The sequence below is a fragment of the Equus asinus genome, chromosome 21 (assembly GCF_041296235.1).
Source record: "Equus asinus isolate D_3611 breed Donkey chromosome 21, EquAss-T2T_v2, whole genome shotgun sequence".
In the NCBI taxonomy this organism is placed as follows: Eukaryota; Metazoa; Chordata; class Mammalia; order Perissodactyla; family Equidae; genus Equus; species Equus asinus.
Genome location: NC_091810.1, coordinates 63888011 through 63904566, shown reverse-complemented (window position 1 = coordinate 63904566; position 16556 = coordinate 63888011). Strand labels below are relative to the sequence as shown.

At 42.5% G+C, this 16556-nt stretch overlaps 1 protein-coding gene across 5 annotated transcripts in view; it reads right to left on the bottom strand.

The window, feature by feature from the left end:
• Window positions 1-16556, bottom strand: part of OSBPL10 (oxysterol binding protein like 10) — a 291181-nt gene that overhangs the window by 175365 nt on the left and 99260 nt on the right. For all 5 annotated transcript variants that reach the window (XM_044753886.2, XM_070492566.1, XM_014827171.3 and 2 more), the window contains exon 3: window positions 15051-15130. In XM_044753886.2, the coding sequence (XP_044609821.1) occupies window positions 15051-15130 (80 nt within the window). The remainder of the gene's footprint in view (window positions 1-15050; window positions 15131-16556) is intronic.

Sequence of the window (16556 nt, the reverse complement as noted above, 5' to 3'; positions counted from 1 at the left end):
TCTATATATACACACATTCAATTATAACAAAAATAAACCATTTGCAGGTAAGTTATATACATTATAGTCTTTTACCCCTTAAGTATTAACTACTTCAGTGTGTCTTTCCTAAAAATAAGGATATTTTCTTACCATAATCACAACACAGTTATCAATTACCTTTATCTAATCTACTATCCACATTCCAATTCTGTCAATACAAAACTCAGATCCAGTTTAGGACCAGAGACAGCATTTAGTTGTCATGTCTCCAGCCTCATTTTATCTGGAACACTTCCACAGCCTTCTTCATCTTTCATGATATTAACGCCTTTTTTTTTTTTTTTTAAGATTGGCACCTGAGCTAACATCTGTTGCCAATCTTTTTTTTTTCTTCTTCTTCTTCTTCCAAAAGCACCCCCATACATAGGTGTATATTCTAGTTATAGGTCCTTCTGGCTCTGCTATGTGGGACGCCACCTCAGCACGGCTTGATGAGCGGTGCTAGGTCCACACCCAGGATCCGAACTGGCAAAACTCTGGACCACTGAAGCAGAGCGCACAAACCTAACCATTCAGCACAGGGTGGGCCCCAATATTGACATTTTTAAAGAGTACTGTGTACGTGGCATCTGTTTTTGAGAAGGAATACCTTAAAATATCACTGTTGTTTTCTATTCTAGTCCCTGACCTTGCTTTATTTTTCTTCACAGAACCTATCAATACCTGACACAGTCAAACGGGTATGTACTACCTCCCCCAGGAAAGCATAAACTCCATGGGGCCACTCTCCATGGTCCACCACCACACCCCCAGTGCCAGGACATGACGGCACACAAGCATTCAGCATCTATTGAATACTCCTCCCAAGCTGACTTCCTTCTAAGCCTCCCCATGTCAGAAGAACAGGGACCAGACAACCCCACTCTGAACAGCTGACCCCAATGCTATGCCTAGATTCTCTTGTCCTTAGTGTCTTCATTCATACTTGTCTACTGTGAAGTTCAATGCGGGAAATGACCTCAGACTATCTTGCCTTATTCAAAACCTCTCACAGAGAGGCCAGCCCCAGGGCCGAGTGGTTAAGTTCGTGCACTCCGTTTTGGTGGCCCAGGGTCTCGTGGGTTCAGATCCTGGGCGGGGACCTAGCACTACTTATCAGGCCATGCTGAGGCAGCATCCCCCGTAGCAGAGCCAGAAAGACCTGCAACTAGAATATACAACTATGTACTGGAGGGCTTTGGGAAGAAGAAGAAGAAGAAAATGAAGAAGATTGGCAACAGATGTTAGCTCAGGTGCTAATCTTTTAAAAAAAAAACGAAACTTCTTACAGAGACCTATCTACATAAAATCATCCACCAATATTCTACACAGAGAATAGCAACTGAACTGTTTATTCTGGAACAAAGCCTTATTTAAGTACAGATAAATGGTGGAATAAATTAGTTCAACCAAATCAAAACCTCACCCTAATTCTTTCCTAAAAAATTTTAAAACTGGGGGCGGCCCAGTGGCGCAGTAGTTAAGTGCGCACGTTCCGCTTCGGCGGCCCGGGATTCACCGGTTCCGATCCCGGGTGCAGACATGGCACCGCCCGGCAAGCCATGCTGTGGTAGGCCATGCTGTGGTAGGCGTCCCACGTATAAAAGTAGAGGAAGATGGGCATGGATGTTAACTCAGAGCCAGTCTTCCTCAGCAAAAAGAGGAGGATTGGCAGCAGATGTTAGCTCAGGGCTAATCTTCCTCGAGGAAAAAAAAAAAAATTAATCTGAAGGTCCCCTTGACCTAAGATCACCATCCTGGGTAGCTCTAATACTTTCCTTTTGGGCAAGGCAGGCAGCCTAATTTTAAAATTATGCTTGAGAAGGTACGCATAATTGTTGCACTTTATTGAGACAATAAAAATCCCCAAACTTTATTGTTTTAATAAAAGCTGTTCTTAAATTGTGTTTTATTTACTTAGTTTGATGGCATGTTTCGGAGGGTGATGTTTTACACTCAGTTTTAAGTACCCAAAGGGTAATTATCTGCACAAAATTCTAGAAGAAATATAGCACTGAGCTTAATGTAACACAAAAGTAAAATTGCCCAACAGCAGAAAACAGGAAGATAGAGCCAAGGGAAGAGTAAATCCTCAGAGGAGCCTGCTCAACTTTACTTACTGGGAGTTTATCAAGCTCAAACCCATCGTATTCTATTCCCCCAAAGACCTGCTACTTAGGAAAACAGACAGTGCCCCCATGATGCTCTGCTTTTCAACTTGGGGCAATTTCTACCACAGAATCTCAACGGGAGATGTGGTTCATCTTGCCTTTTACCCAAAAACTTGAGGAAACAAAACATTTTAAAAACATTAAGTCAGGCTAGTATATTACACAGTAAGATATACAAGTTGAATTTTTTGAGACATGTGGGATTTCTAAAAATGTTTTCAGGTGGGCAGCATCAACCGCCTTCAAGCTCCAGGGGCACTCACTCTCACTGTAGTCTGCAGCAGGGGAAGCTCTGCTCCCAGGACCCCAGACCCCGGACCCAGGATGCAGGACAGAGCTGACTCTGCTCATCAACCACCTGCCCCAACACTGAAGACGAGCCCACTCCACATTCATCATTAATCACCGTTCAATTCGAACAAGGGGTGGGGGGGGGGCACTTCCTCCAAAAGCATTAAACTTTAAACACTTCAACCCATATCAAGTAAAATCAATTCTAAGTAACAAAAATAGAAGCCTAATCTGAACTGGCAGAAATCTAGAATTATCAAGTATCTTCAAGGACATTGTGTTTTAAGACTTGCAAGTGGCGACTATCAGGAGAAGCAGGTTAATCGGTGACCACCCGGTAAAGAGCTTCTCTCTGCAGATAAAAGGGCCAACTTGACAGTGGCCTAAGAGCACAGCACACTTAGCCAAACAGCCTCAGCTCCACTTTTTTTTGTTTTGGGTTTTTTTTTTTTAATTTTACAAATTTCTATTTTAACCATTTGAGTAACTACAATTTCTATGTGAACATTTCCCGTAGCATCAAAGGGTCCACCTAAACCCCTACTGTCTTTCAACCCTAAATCCCTAGGTCCCCCTTCCTGCCTAGGAGCAACCACTGGTTCCTTTTGCGTCCTTCCAAAGACGCGTGTATGTATCTCTGTTTTCTCTGTTTCTTGTTTCTTTGGACTGGTTGATTGGTACACCTTTCCCACCTTTTTTTTCTTTAAGCTTTTCATCAATTTTAATAAGTTTGCTTGTTTAAATAGGTCAAAAATTTCTCTTCTGATTTTACAGACTCAGTTATTTATCAGAAATACCCCATTTCACAAGCTGTGTGTTTGCAATCATGGGTAGTCCAGTACTGACCGTTTCCCCAGGGAGGTCACCTCGTGAAGCCCAACTTGGCAGGGTCCCCCCGTCAGCCCAACACCCCTCTCGGAGGAGAGCCGTCTCAGCGTCTGGCCCTATGGTAAGAGCACCACGGACGGGATCTCACTGAATCATCACCACCACCCACAATTCAGTCTTCACATCTACAACTGTCTCCCTCTCATAGATGAGGCACTGAGAGTAACTTGCCCCGAGCGACACCATAGGGCTGGTCTTGAATCTAGTACTGTCCACCCCACAGCCTCACAGAAAGTGAGACTAGAGCTGCTCAACACAAGAAGACACAATACGAACAATGTCAAACTGGTTACGTCTGGATCATACAAGAGCTTTCTGATACAGGAGGAACATCATCACTTGGGCAGTCTAGAGAGCTTCTCTGGGGACAGTCATGACAATTAGGTTTTAGGGGAGGTTCTTAGCTCCACTTCTGAGTAGTCCATCTTCAGGTGGAACCTTGCTCAACAGCTGAGTCGCTCATCAACACAGATGTTCTAGCAAAGCTGGGTGAGCTCATGTTATAAAAAGAACTGATACTTGAACCAATACTTGTGAAGCACTTAATGTCATTTAATCCTAAAGCCACCCTGCGTGGCTGATGCAATTATTCTGCCCAATTACAGAAGTGGAAACGGAGGCTGAGAGGGAATAAGTTACTCCAGGTTACAAAGCTAGTTAGTCACTTGTGAGTGGCCCAGGCACAGCTGGTTACCAAGTCCTTTGACTCCAATTCCCTATTTCATGCACAATATCACATGCTTTGTTTGTTCTCAAAAATTCTGCTTATGTCAAAAAAGATGAGAAAAGTGAAAATATTTGCAAATCATGTATCTGATAGGGCTCTAGTACCCAGAATATATAAGGAACTCTCACAACTCAACAATAAAAAATAAAAAGTGGGGGCTGGCCATGGCCTAGTGGTTAAGTTCTGCGCACTGTGCTTCAGCTGCCTGGGTTTGGTTCCCTGGAGCGGACCAATACCACTTGTTGGCAGCCACGCTGTGGCGGCGACCCACATACAAAACACAGGAAAACTGGCACAGATGTTAGCTCGGGGACAATCTTCCTCAGAAAAAAATTAACTAATTAATTAAAAGTGACAAAGGATTTAAATCGACATTTCTCCAAAGAAGATATATGAACGGCCAATGGGCTCACAAAGAGATGCTCAAGAATCATCAGGGAAATTCAAATCAAAACCACAACGAGATACCACTTCATAACCACTAGGATGGCTATAACAAAAAAGACAGACAAGATCAAGTGTTGACAAAGAGATGGAGTGAAACTGGAACCCTCAGACAATGCCACTGGGAATGTAAAACGGTACAGCTGCTTTGGAAAACAGTCCAGCTGTTCCTCAAAAAGTTAAATATACAGTTACCATGTGACCCAGCAATTGCACTTTTAGGTATTTACTCAAAAGAACTGAAAGCACATTCACACAAAAACTTGTACATAAATGTTATGGCAGCATTATTCCCAATACCCAAAAAGTGAAGGCAATCCAAATATCTATCAAGTGAAGAATGGATTAAAAAATGTAGCATGTCCACACAGGGGAATATTATTCAACCATAAAAAGGAACAATGTACTGACTGATACCACAACATGGAAGAACCTTGAGAACATTATGCTAAGAGAAATAAGCAGACACAAAAGGCCACATATTATATGATTCTACTTATATGAAATGTCCAAAATAGGCAAATCCCCAATGACTATGGCTAGTGGCTGCCAGGGGCTGAGGAGAGGGGATGGGTGGACAAGGAGAAGTGACTGCTAATGGGCATAGGCGCTTTCTTCTGGGGGTGATAAAATATTTTGGAATGAAATTGTGGTGATGGTTGCACAACTTTGTGAATATACTAATAATCACTGAATTGTACACTTCAAAAGGGTAAATTTTATGGCATGAGAATTATATCTCAAATTTTTTAAAAAAGATGGCAGCCACTTGCTAGTTATGTGACCTTGGGCATGCATATTACTTATTCTCTCTGCGCCTCAGTGCCCTCAGCTGTAAAATGGGGTAATAGTAGTACCTGCCTCAAGGGGCTATTGTGAGAAATGTGTGAAATAATCCAAGAAAAGTTCTTCTCATAGTACCTGTCACATTGAAATGTGTTCAGAGATGCCATCCATGAGAAGCGCTGTCCTACAGGTAAGTACGAGTATAAGTGGGAACACAGAAGAGAGAAGATCCACTCTGACCAGGCAGGTCAGGAAGGCATCACGGAAGTACATGCGCCTCAGAAACCACATGGGTATTTGCCCTAAGAAGAATGGAGAGGGAAAGGCATTCCTAGCAGAAGAAACAGCACGGAAAAAGGCAAGGAAGCGTGAAAACACAGTGTGCTTAGGGAACTGCTTGTCTAGAACACTGAGAGCACAAGGATAGAGGGAAAGAAACTGGACCCAAAATGTGATGGGCATGCAATGCCGAGGTAAAGTTTTGGCTTTTGTCTTAGGAAGTGGGTGCTACACAGGTTGTTAGAGCCGGGGAGCAGCACCATCAGCAAGCTTCCCTCCCTCCTCTGCTCCTCACCAAAGCTCAGACTAGCTTTCTCGACAAACAGCCGCAGTGGTGAGCACACAGCAGAATCTGACCACAAGAGAACAGCAGCTCCTGCCTTCAGACAACTCAGGTGGATGTCCCCGTGGCACAGACGAGGCAACTGGAGACATGAGAGCGATCAAGATACCTAATGCCAAGGCCATAGAGAAGACCAGAACTCCTGACAGGAGGGATGGTAGGGAAGGACAGAGGGGTTGGGACAGTACCATTCAACCCTTTTAGATTTATACAACAAAAACAAATTAAAAAAAAAAAAAAAAAACAAAACCCCGTCCACAGCACAAGTGGAGATTAAACCAGACATTGGTAAGTTCCTCCTTAGAAACCATCAAGTAGTCACTGAAGCTTTATCAGCACTGTCCAACAGAACGTTCTGTGCTGTCCACTACTGCGGCCATTAGCCAAACGTGGCTACTGAGCACTTGAAACGTGGCGAAGTGCAACTCAGGAACTGAATTTTAAATTTAATTTCAACTAATTTACATTTAAAGAACCTCCTGCAGCTAGAGGCCTCCATACTGGACTGCACAATTTTAGGACCTGTTTTTCGCGCATATTCCTTATGTCTACTCTTTTCGGACAAGTGGAACAAAGGGAGTTTGGAATCCCTTCCTACTTTTTAATCACTGTATTACTTCTGAGTTATTCCAAATTGTTCTGAGAGGCCTCAATGTTGATTAGTCATAAAAGAGAGGTATTCAATGTCATTTGTCAGACGATGACCACAACTCTTAGCATTCAGTCAGTGAGTTACCAGAAGTGCTCTCTCTAGATGAATCAAATTGGGTATTGTTTGAGGAAAACCAAACCATACTTCTTCATTATTACCACAAATATTTTGGTAGGCATTTTTATGCAAATAGTGGGATGAGGTGGGGCCAGGACATTGGACAAGTTCCTTGTAACCACACGGTTTCAGATTCGACAGATGTCACTGGGTTAGTCCCAGCAAGCAGGTGCTTCCTGCTGTGACTCATTTTAACCAAAATATCAAAGCACCTCTCCCAAGCCCTCGGGCTCCCACCCCAGGGTGACAGAAAGTCAGGAAAGTTGTTATTGTTCATCACCAGAAACCCCAATGGCTGGGAGAAACAAACAGTAGCTTCCAACCTCTTCACTCCTCAAACGTGGCTGTGAATTTGACACAAACAGAATCCCCCAGCCACTCCTCCCTCCAACAGACAAGGCTCCTAACTACCCAGAATGAGTCCACACATCTCCCGCACCACCCCAGATAAGTCTCTGAATGTCCCCAAACAGGGGTGTCTGCCCCTGGCAACATGGCTACCAGGGGCAGACACACCGGCTGGGCCTCTTGACCCATCCACTCCTGCGCACTCAACCAAGCACACAGCCCTGGGGACAGGAGGCACCCACAGCACGCTCCTGGACCACAGGGGACATGGAGCTGACCGGTGCGAGCCAGTTTGCCAAGCCAGCCCATCATTCTTGAGCCTCCTTTCTCACTGCCCAATACCCCTGATCGAACCCCTACATCACTGGGGGGTACCAGCTGTCATGGCAAAAGCAGGGGACGTGAGTTAGAGACTATATCACCAGTGTCAGATGTCACAGGGAGGTTGTGGGCATTAGAGCTTCCTCAAGGCTACAAGAGGAAAGGAAGAGCTGCCCTGCCTGCTCTTGGGGCCGTCTAGACCCCAGCCACAGGGCTCAAAGACCACCAAGTCTCACTCAAATTAGTATGCCAACTATCATTCTAGGAGACAGTGAGGGGGAAAAGAACTTGTGATTTGGGTATCTTCCAGCATGAATATGTATACATACGCTCCCTGAAACTCAGCAGCTTTTGCTGCTCATTCAAGACCTCCTAAGACTCACAATGAATTTAAAATCCTGTATTAGACAATCATATGCCTCCATGACCAAATCTGCATAAGACTGTACTGTGAAATCTGCACTGTCATTGAGAACTACCTAGCAAGGACAAGGAGCCCTATACCACACCCCACTCCGACCTAAGCACAATGCCTCAACACTCTACACAGACAAAGATTCCCTGGGACCTATTGGCCGCCTCAGTGAGTGCAGTAGTCAGCGTCAGCTCCTAGTAGTCGGCGTCAGCTCTCAGGGAGCACACGATCAAGTGCGGGAGGCAGACAGGAAACCAACGGAATCACTGGAGCCCGAAGTAGTAAATGCAAAGATGGAGTCAGGCCTGGGGTCCCAAGAGCCCAGAGAAGGATTTCAAGTGAATATTGTAAACTACTTTACACTCCCCAAATATCTACATGTCCTTACTTAATTCATAGATGGGAAAAAAATAAAGCTACAATTCCCATTTTGTTAGACGGGCATCATCAGTAAAGACATCCCTTTATTTCTTCAACTTCCCACCTGCATCTAAACAAGAGCATGACAAGGAATAAGGGATGAAAAATGACCGCGAGGGAGGGGTAAGTAGCTAACTGGAAGATAAAACACACTGGAGATCCCGGAAACAGTCTAAGAAACAGGCCACCAGTCATACACTCACACAGTCATTTTAAAGAGAAAACAACCCGAACACAGAGAATACGCCCGTGGCCAAAGGCTGGTCCTACAATCCATCTTCATGGAGAAGGAAGCTGCTCATGAAATCAAATGTGTGTGACTTTTGTGTATGTGTATGTATAGAAAAAACACTGGAAGAATAGACCACCAAACGCAGTCATGTGTTCTCTTTCTATTGATCCACACTGAAAAGTGTCTGCCAGGATGTACACCCAATGGCATCATCAGAGATCAGGTCTGGGGCTGGGTTTGGGGTGATTTTTCCCCCTTCTTTATACTTCCCTATCTTCTGAATGTTTTATACTGTGTATGGGTAATATTCACAATTTTTTAAAATAATGCTATTTCCACTATGGAATATAAAAATGCCTTCACAAGCTGTCAACAGTGAATTCATAATAAGAGTATGTTTGTGGTGGGGATGGGGGTGCCAGTCAGAAAGAAGCTGACGAAGCCAAAAAGGGAAGTCCTGAGCTCCTTCAAGAGTCTGAACCACCGCACCCCGTCTCCCCACTGTGCCGTTGGCTGAAAGACTCCCCCTTCTGAGGAAGTGGTAACCATTAGCATACATCACACATTTGCCCTTCAGGGCTGAGAGTCAGGCGAGAAGACACTAATGCCCAATTTGCATCAGAGCAGACTAGTAACCTCCCCACTTAGTATACAAGTCACCCCATGAGTGAGTCCACCTTCCATGTCTGGAGGAGAAAAATTAAATACTGGAAATACAGTAGGTTTTGATCAAGTTTAGCCTTTAAAAATGCTCTCAATTAGTCACAATGAAAGCCAACCAAACTAAAATCTTCAAAATCTGAATATCCTTTAAATGCTTTCTAATCACCTGACCATTGCCCTCATTATCCCACTTTGCCCACAGGTCAAAAGTAACTTGAAGAGAGCATATTCAAAAGTTCCTCTGACTCCTCACTCCACCCCCAAATATTGACTTTGGTTGATTTTGAATGACCCTGAGTTCTCTGATGTGCCTATTTGAAAATAACGGGGCCTATCTGATAACAGATACAGAACCACAAATGGATTCCAAGCTCTAGGGGCTGGTGCGATGCTGGACTTCCAAGCAGCAGTCTTATGAAAAGACCAGCGCGTGCTATGAGCTCCCAACTGTTGTGTGGAGCGCTGTCTGTCAGCAACCGGCTTTAGCCTGCATTATCCTGCTTTAGCCATGTGACAACCTTATGAGACCCATGTTGTCACCATTTTAAAGATGAGGACAGAGGATCAGAAAGAATAAAAGTGACCTGAGCAGGTACGCCCAACACATGATTGGCATGGCAGGGATTTAAATACGGGTCTTCTCACTCTGTACCCCACAGTATATCTTCCAAACCAGAACGTCGTGAGTTGAAACATGCATATACTCAATCAGAAGATGCTTTTAATTCAAAGTTCATGGGGACCTGCCCAAAATGTCAACTTACGTACTTACATCACAAAAAAAATTAGTGCAAGAGGCCAATGGTACTTTCAAGTAAACTCACTAGAGAAAACTTTGGAATCAGAATCTGTTGAAAAGACTGAAGGTTTCCTTGATTATATAAAAATTACAAGTGTCCTATTACAGAGGTGTCCACTCCATGTTATAAAATACGGAATTCATTGGGGGGAGAGTACCATCATGAAACTTCCAATTAGCTCCTGCCAGGAAACTAGGATGAGGGCGGGCCCCATGGCCTAGGGGTTAAGTTCGGTACGCTCTGCTTTGGTGGCCCGGGTTCACTTCCTGGGCACAGACCTACGCCACTCGTCGGTGGCCAAGTTTTGGTAGCAACCTGCATAGAAAGTAGAGGAAGACTGGCACAGATGTTAGCTCAGGGAAAATCTTCCTCAGGAAAGAAAAAAAGAAAGAAACTAGGCTGAGAAATGAGGGGGAGGAAGTATGTTTAGCAGCTCAGGCTCTTGTCCCAGTCCAGTCACTTACTGGCTTTGTGACTGAGCCCATCATTTAAGTTCAGTTAGTCTCAGTTTTCTAATTTGTAAAAGTGGAGATAACACTACCTACCCCACAGGACCACTATGAAGAGTAATGCAATCACGAGTGAGGGTCAGTCACATAAAGGTATTAATTGTCATTACTTCTGTCAACAGGCCAGTCCTTTCCCATCCTCTGTGCTTACTGCAGTTCCCAGAACACCACTATTCCCTGTCCTAGGGGTTTCCTACTACCACCTACCTGGAAAAACAAGACACCCGCTCCCGCATGTCTGATACTGTCAAAGTCATACACAAGTCAATTCTCATGAGAACAGTTCCTCACAGCTCTCTCTGAACACTTCCTAATCAATGCAATTCTCTATACTGCTTTAATTTTGTATACTGCATTAAAAATAGGATGTTTAGTTTTGTTGTTTATATTTTCAGAGAAAGCTGATGTTCCAGTCTTCCTGGCATCCTCATTCCTAGCCTCGTATCCTCACAACTGTGCCTCAAATAACAAGCCCGCAGGACAAATCTACGTGAGATCGAAAAAAGGGGGACTCCCTGTTGTTTGGCAGTTTCTGTCCATCTAGAAGGAGAAATTGCCTCAAAGGGACCCCATCAGCCACGGAGGGAAGAACATGGCAGCCCCGACATCTGTGACGTGAGAGCAGGAAACCAGGAGATCAGAGTTCAAGTCTTGGCCCCACAACCCTCCTGGCTGGAGCTTTGTCGTGTGTAAACTAAAGGAGGCTGGACCACATGGCCTTTAGATTTCAAAGGCCAATCATTTTTTTTGGTCTGGGAATTAATTTAGGTATTAATGTCTTTAATCTGAGAATTAATTTAAGAATTAATCTGGCAATTAATTGGGAATCACTTTTGATTTTTGAAATTAAGAATATTAAAAACAAAAAGTACAGGGGCTGGCCCCGTGGCCGAGTGGTTAAGTTCACGTGCTCCACTGCAGGTGGCCCAGTGTTTCGTTGGTTCGAATCCTGGGCGCAGACATGGCACTGCTCATCAAACCACGCTGAGGCAGCATCCCACATGCCACAACTAGAAGGACCCACAACGAAGAATATACAACTATGTACCGGGGGGCTTTGGGGAGAAAAAGGAAAAAAATAAAATCTTTAAAAGAAAAAAAAAGGACAACACATTCACTAAAATAGCTAAAATTAAAAAAAGAATTAGCTACTGATATAACAGCATGGATGAAATTCAGAAGCACTATGTTAAGTGAAAGAAGTATGATGTGAAAGACTGTACAATTCTATTTATAGGACATTCTAGAAAAAGCAACACTATAAAGAGAAAATGGATCAGCAGTCGCCAAGAGCTGAGGGTGGCAGGGGGGACTGACCACAAGGCAGAGAGAACCTTTGGGGATGGCAGAATTGTGACTGTGGTGATGGTTACATGACTGTACACATTTGTCAGACTCAAACTTTACCCTTAAAACATGTGAATTTTACACTTAAAAGATGTGAATTTTACCTTATGTAAGTTGTACCTCAATAAACCTAAATTTTGTAAAAAGGCAACCAATCAATATTCTACCATTTTTCTATAATAGAAAGAATATTTTAACCCCCCAAAAGCAAAGCAAAGTAAAATGTGAATAAAGAGCAGTTCTTTCTACTGAATCAAGGTGTCTTTGGGAACAATTCCCTCCTTGTTTCTTGCACTTCACTTCTGGACTAGGGAAAACCTCATCACGAATTGACTGAGACGGTCTGGGTTTCAGAACCCCTGGACCGGCCAGCTTGAAAGCCCTTTGCAGCTCCAGAGTTCTACGAATCCTGTTTTCCTGCAATTCTCACTAAGGTGAGTTTGAATGATAGTGCCACTCCATCTACCTAATATTTGTTCCAGGGAACACTTGATTTTAAATAACACGTTTTTAAAAGGCAAAGTGCAAGCAGCTGTAGGGAGAACATTCTCTACAATCTCCCGGGGAGGGATGTGCCCTGCTGAGAGAGAATGAGAAAGAACAGTGTCGAGAAGGCTTAGCATAATCACCACGATGCTGATGAAGTGGCCATCCTACGGCTAACGGGATATCCAGTTTACAGCCACTTTAAGGCTAACTTCATTTTCACTACTAACTTCTGTCCAAGCAGCCGCGGACTTCACAACACTCCTGCTGAATAACAAGGCCTGTTTACATTTACAAATTATTATTCCCTGATTGATCACAATCGCTATGCTATAAATGAATGGTGGGGGCAACCTCACCTCCAGTTCTCAAATAAGGAATCCTATAGGCCCTAACATCACAATTATGATTGATTTTGTTTCTAATACGAATGGATCAATCCATATTCTTGAAACTACCTAAAGAATGTACCAGGAATTCAAATTCTCCTCAGAGAAGCTTCAAATTCTATTTCTTACTACCATTAGGATGTCTTTACCTTTCCTTGTGTCTAGGAATTCATCAAAAACACCAATGTACTGAAAGTTGGTTTCCTTCCTGAATTCTTACACCCAAAATACATTCCAGATGAATCAGTGATGTAAACATGAGAATTAAACTACAAATTTACTGGAAGAAAATACTGAAGAATGTTTTCATAATTTGAGCAGAGAAGCCCTTTTCTAAAAATGATGGAAAGCCAAAAGCCAAAAATGAAAATATTCATAAATGTGACCACAAAAATTAAATATTTTACAAAGCAATAAATGGATTCAAAGTCACAATACAAATGACCTACTAGAAGAAAGTATGTAGAGTACAAACGACAGGCCAAGGACAAACACACTTAATACACATGGCTACTGCAAATCAAGAAGAAAAATGATGAACTCAATAGAAAAGTGGGTGAGAAATAAAAATTGGCAGTTCATGTGAAACAGTAGCCAACAGACATTGGAAAACATACTCAGCCCAATCATGTTTTTAAAGTGGAAGTGAAAATAACGGGAGATCCATTTTTTATTTGTAAGACTATCAAAAACTGAATATTAATAAGAGCCATGGTTAGTGAGGGGGGAAAACACCCTTACACACAAAACCCGGTGGGAGTGCAAATTAGGGCCACTTTTTTAAAAGACAATTCAGCAACGTCTATGAAAATTTAGAAGATACAATCTCTGATCCGGCAATTCCACTATGTAAATTCATATATATACCTACAGAGAGGAAAAGATATATGTACAAAAATGTTTATGATAGCATTACATGTAACAACAACAGCGAAAACAACCTAAATGCCCATCAGCAGAGGATTTAAATAAGGTGCTGACATCCAGTCCTTAGATCACCGTCCAACCATCCTAAAATGAGTATAGTAGATCCATGTGTCTAAGAGGAAAAGACCTCCAAAATATATTAATAAATGGGAAAAAACAGGAAACAGTTTACATGATATAATCGCACATGTGTAAAAACAGATGTAGATATATACACTCATACACTAACACATGCCTAAATTTATTAGACTGACATACAAGAACACTTAAGAGCAATTTCTCTAATGATCATTTACAGCAATAGTGGAGATATGTTATATCCTTTTTATTTTATCCCCCTTGTTATGTTTTATAAAAAGTAAAATATGTATAAAAAAAATTTTTAATTGCCCTGCCTAGGTGTTTATAAAATGCTGATGAAATGTCCAGAACTCCTACTATAAACTCATGGAAAATAAAGGAGACCAGAGGGAAAAAGCTCTACAAGTAGGGCCCTACCTACAGTTACCCCGATTCTGCTCAGGGCAAGTCAAGAGGGGAATTACTGTGAGTGAAACTGTGGTAAGCAAGTCAAGAAAAGAGGATGTCTCCAGAAAGGAAGAAAAAAGAACAAAATCATAGTGAAGAAATCATTTCAGATCATATCTGGAGGCAGAACAAGGAGGTAAAACTAAGCAAGACATTTCCCACGGCCGCAAGCAAGACAGCAGGCAGGTTACAGCAAACGGAGTCATCAGAAGTTTCAATTGTGGGTCTTTCTATAAGATGCAGAGAATACGAAAAAAGACCGCAATTAGATGTAGCAGCTAAATCTGAACTGATGATATAAAAGGGGTAGTCCTTTGAATATTGATTTTAACAAATATTTATTGCCCTGAATAAATTCATTTTGCAATTATTTCCTATATTTTAATGATAGGAAATCCTCCGAATAGTCCATGAAAATGCCCACCTCCTGTCTCCCGCACGTCTCACCCAAGATCTCACACGGATCCTGGGGAGAAGATAATTCACACTCAGAGGCCAAATTACCCGAGAACATTTTTACACACTTAGAATGCAGAAGCTCCTTGCAGAGTACTTCACCAATTTGGGGTCTAGGTTTTATTTAAGGATCAGTGACGACAACTACTCTTTGTGAACAGTAAATCTGACTACTCTGCCTCCACAATGAAATCATCCACTCAATGCCTCTCAACAGACCAATTCACAGCTGCCTGGATTGACAACATGGAAAGCAACAGAAGTGTCTTTCCAGAATCAGTTCCAATGAAGTGTCTGTGTGCATGTCTCTTCATTCTACCTACAAGCGAATCTCACTATTCTTCTCTTGGCTTTAAATTTAAATGCAGCAGGACAAGTATGAATTCTATTATGGAGGATAACTTAAAATATAACATGAAACACAGCTTCCCCCAAGAAACGTAACCATCCAAGCACCGGGCATGCCTCCCTCCTTCCCAGGGTTACTCACCTTAGAATTCGTTTCCATGTGGTATTTGGCACAAGCTCGAAGCTGAGTCACCCAAAACTGTTTCTCTTTTGCATCGGCAGCTAAAATAGAGAAAGAAATGCTTGCAAAATTGTTCCAAAACACATCCAACCTATTTCTACACCCACCTAAGGGAGTGGGGGGCCAGGGCACAAGGGGGAGAAAAAGAAGGGAAAAACGAATGCAGATGACAATATTCTCACACAGTCTGTACTTACACCAAAACACAAACTACACTAAATCTCATCAGAAAACTCCCTCTGAAAGCACAGTCATGATGTATTCTGAAATGTCTGTTGTAAGAACAATTTTGCCATTTTTTGTGTGTGTGTGTGAGGAAGACTGGCCCGGAGCCAACATCTGTTGCCAATCTTCCTCTTTTTGCTTGAAGAAGATTGGCCCTGAGCTAACATCGGTGCCCATCTTCCTCTATTTTATGTGGGACGCTGCCACAGCATGGCTTAACAAGTGGTGCTAGGTCCACACCCAGAATCCAAACCTGCAAACCCCAGGCCGCCCAAGCAGAGGGCGCAAACTTAACCACTACGCCACCAGGCTGGCCCAGCAATTTTGCCATTTTTTTTTAACCTCCTCTGAAAAAGTAATTTTTTCTTCTTTAAAAAGGCAGCAGGGAAGGGTAAACATGATTATTTTTAAATGCCTCCACTGTGTGTGACTAATATGAGGATCAAAGCATAGTTTTCCAGGGCCCTTTGTTATGTATCAGAGCTGTACCATGGAGCTGTTAGCATTTACAAAGTAAGTGTTCAGGTGAATTACCATTTTAACATGTGTCTTCAAGAATTCACATTATGATCAGACAGAACAAGATACCAAATGCTGCCTTAGAGATCCTCAAATTCCACCACAAAGAGGCATTAAAGTACAAGCCAACTGCACAGTCATAATTTTCCATCTACACCCCCATCCCTCAAATACATAAAAGTACTTTCTTAAAAAAAAAATCATATATATGTAATAGGTTCCAATAAAATCTAAATCAATTTAACTGCATAATTAACTGCAAAAATTTTTAAATATAAGATTAACTGTGCAAATGTTGACCACGCAGAAAACAATGATTCCCCTAGAAATTGTTTTTAAAAATGGGCCTAAGTGTCATTTCTCAATAAAACCCAACTTCAGCTTGAACTTTCAGGTGAAGGAACCCAGAGCTGTAGACCAATCTAAGATCCGGTGAGCTCAGCTTTCAAAGTCAAAGGATTTTGCAGAGACTAGAGCCTTTTTCCTTAGGATACGTGAAGAACTGCCAGGTTGTGGCAGTATGATCCAGAGGCTGAGCCCCAAAAACATTCCCCAAAGCTGTGCACCCAATGACATCAAGATTCAACTCGACACATAGGTGAGATGAGAAACGAGAAAAGCAACCCCCAGACCTCGTGGGATGGGCCAAGGAGCAGCCATAAATATGCAGAAGTTTATCCTGCCTTTTCTGTAGCTGATAAGTTTAAGCTAAACTTAGCCCTT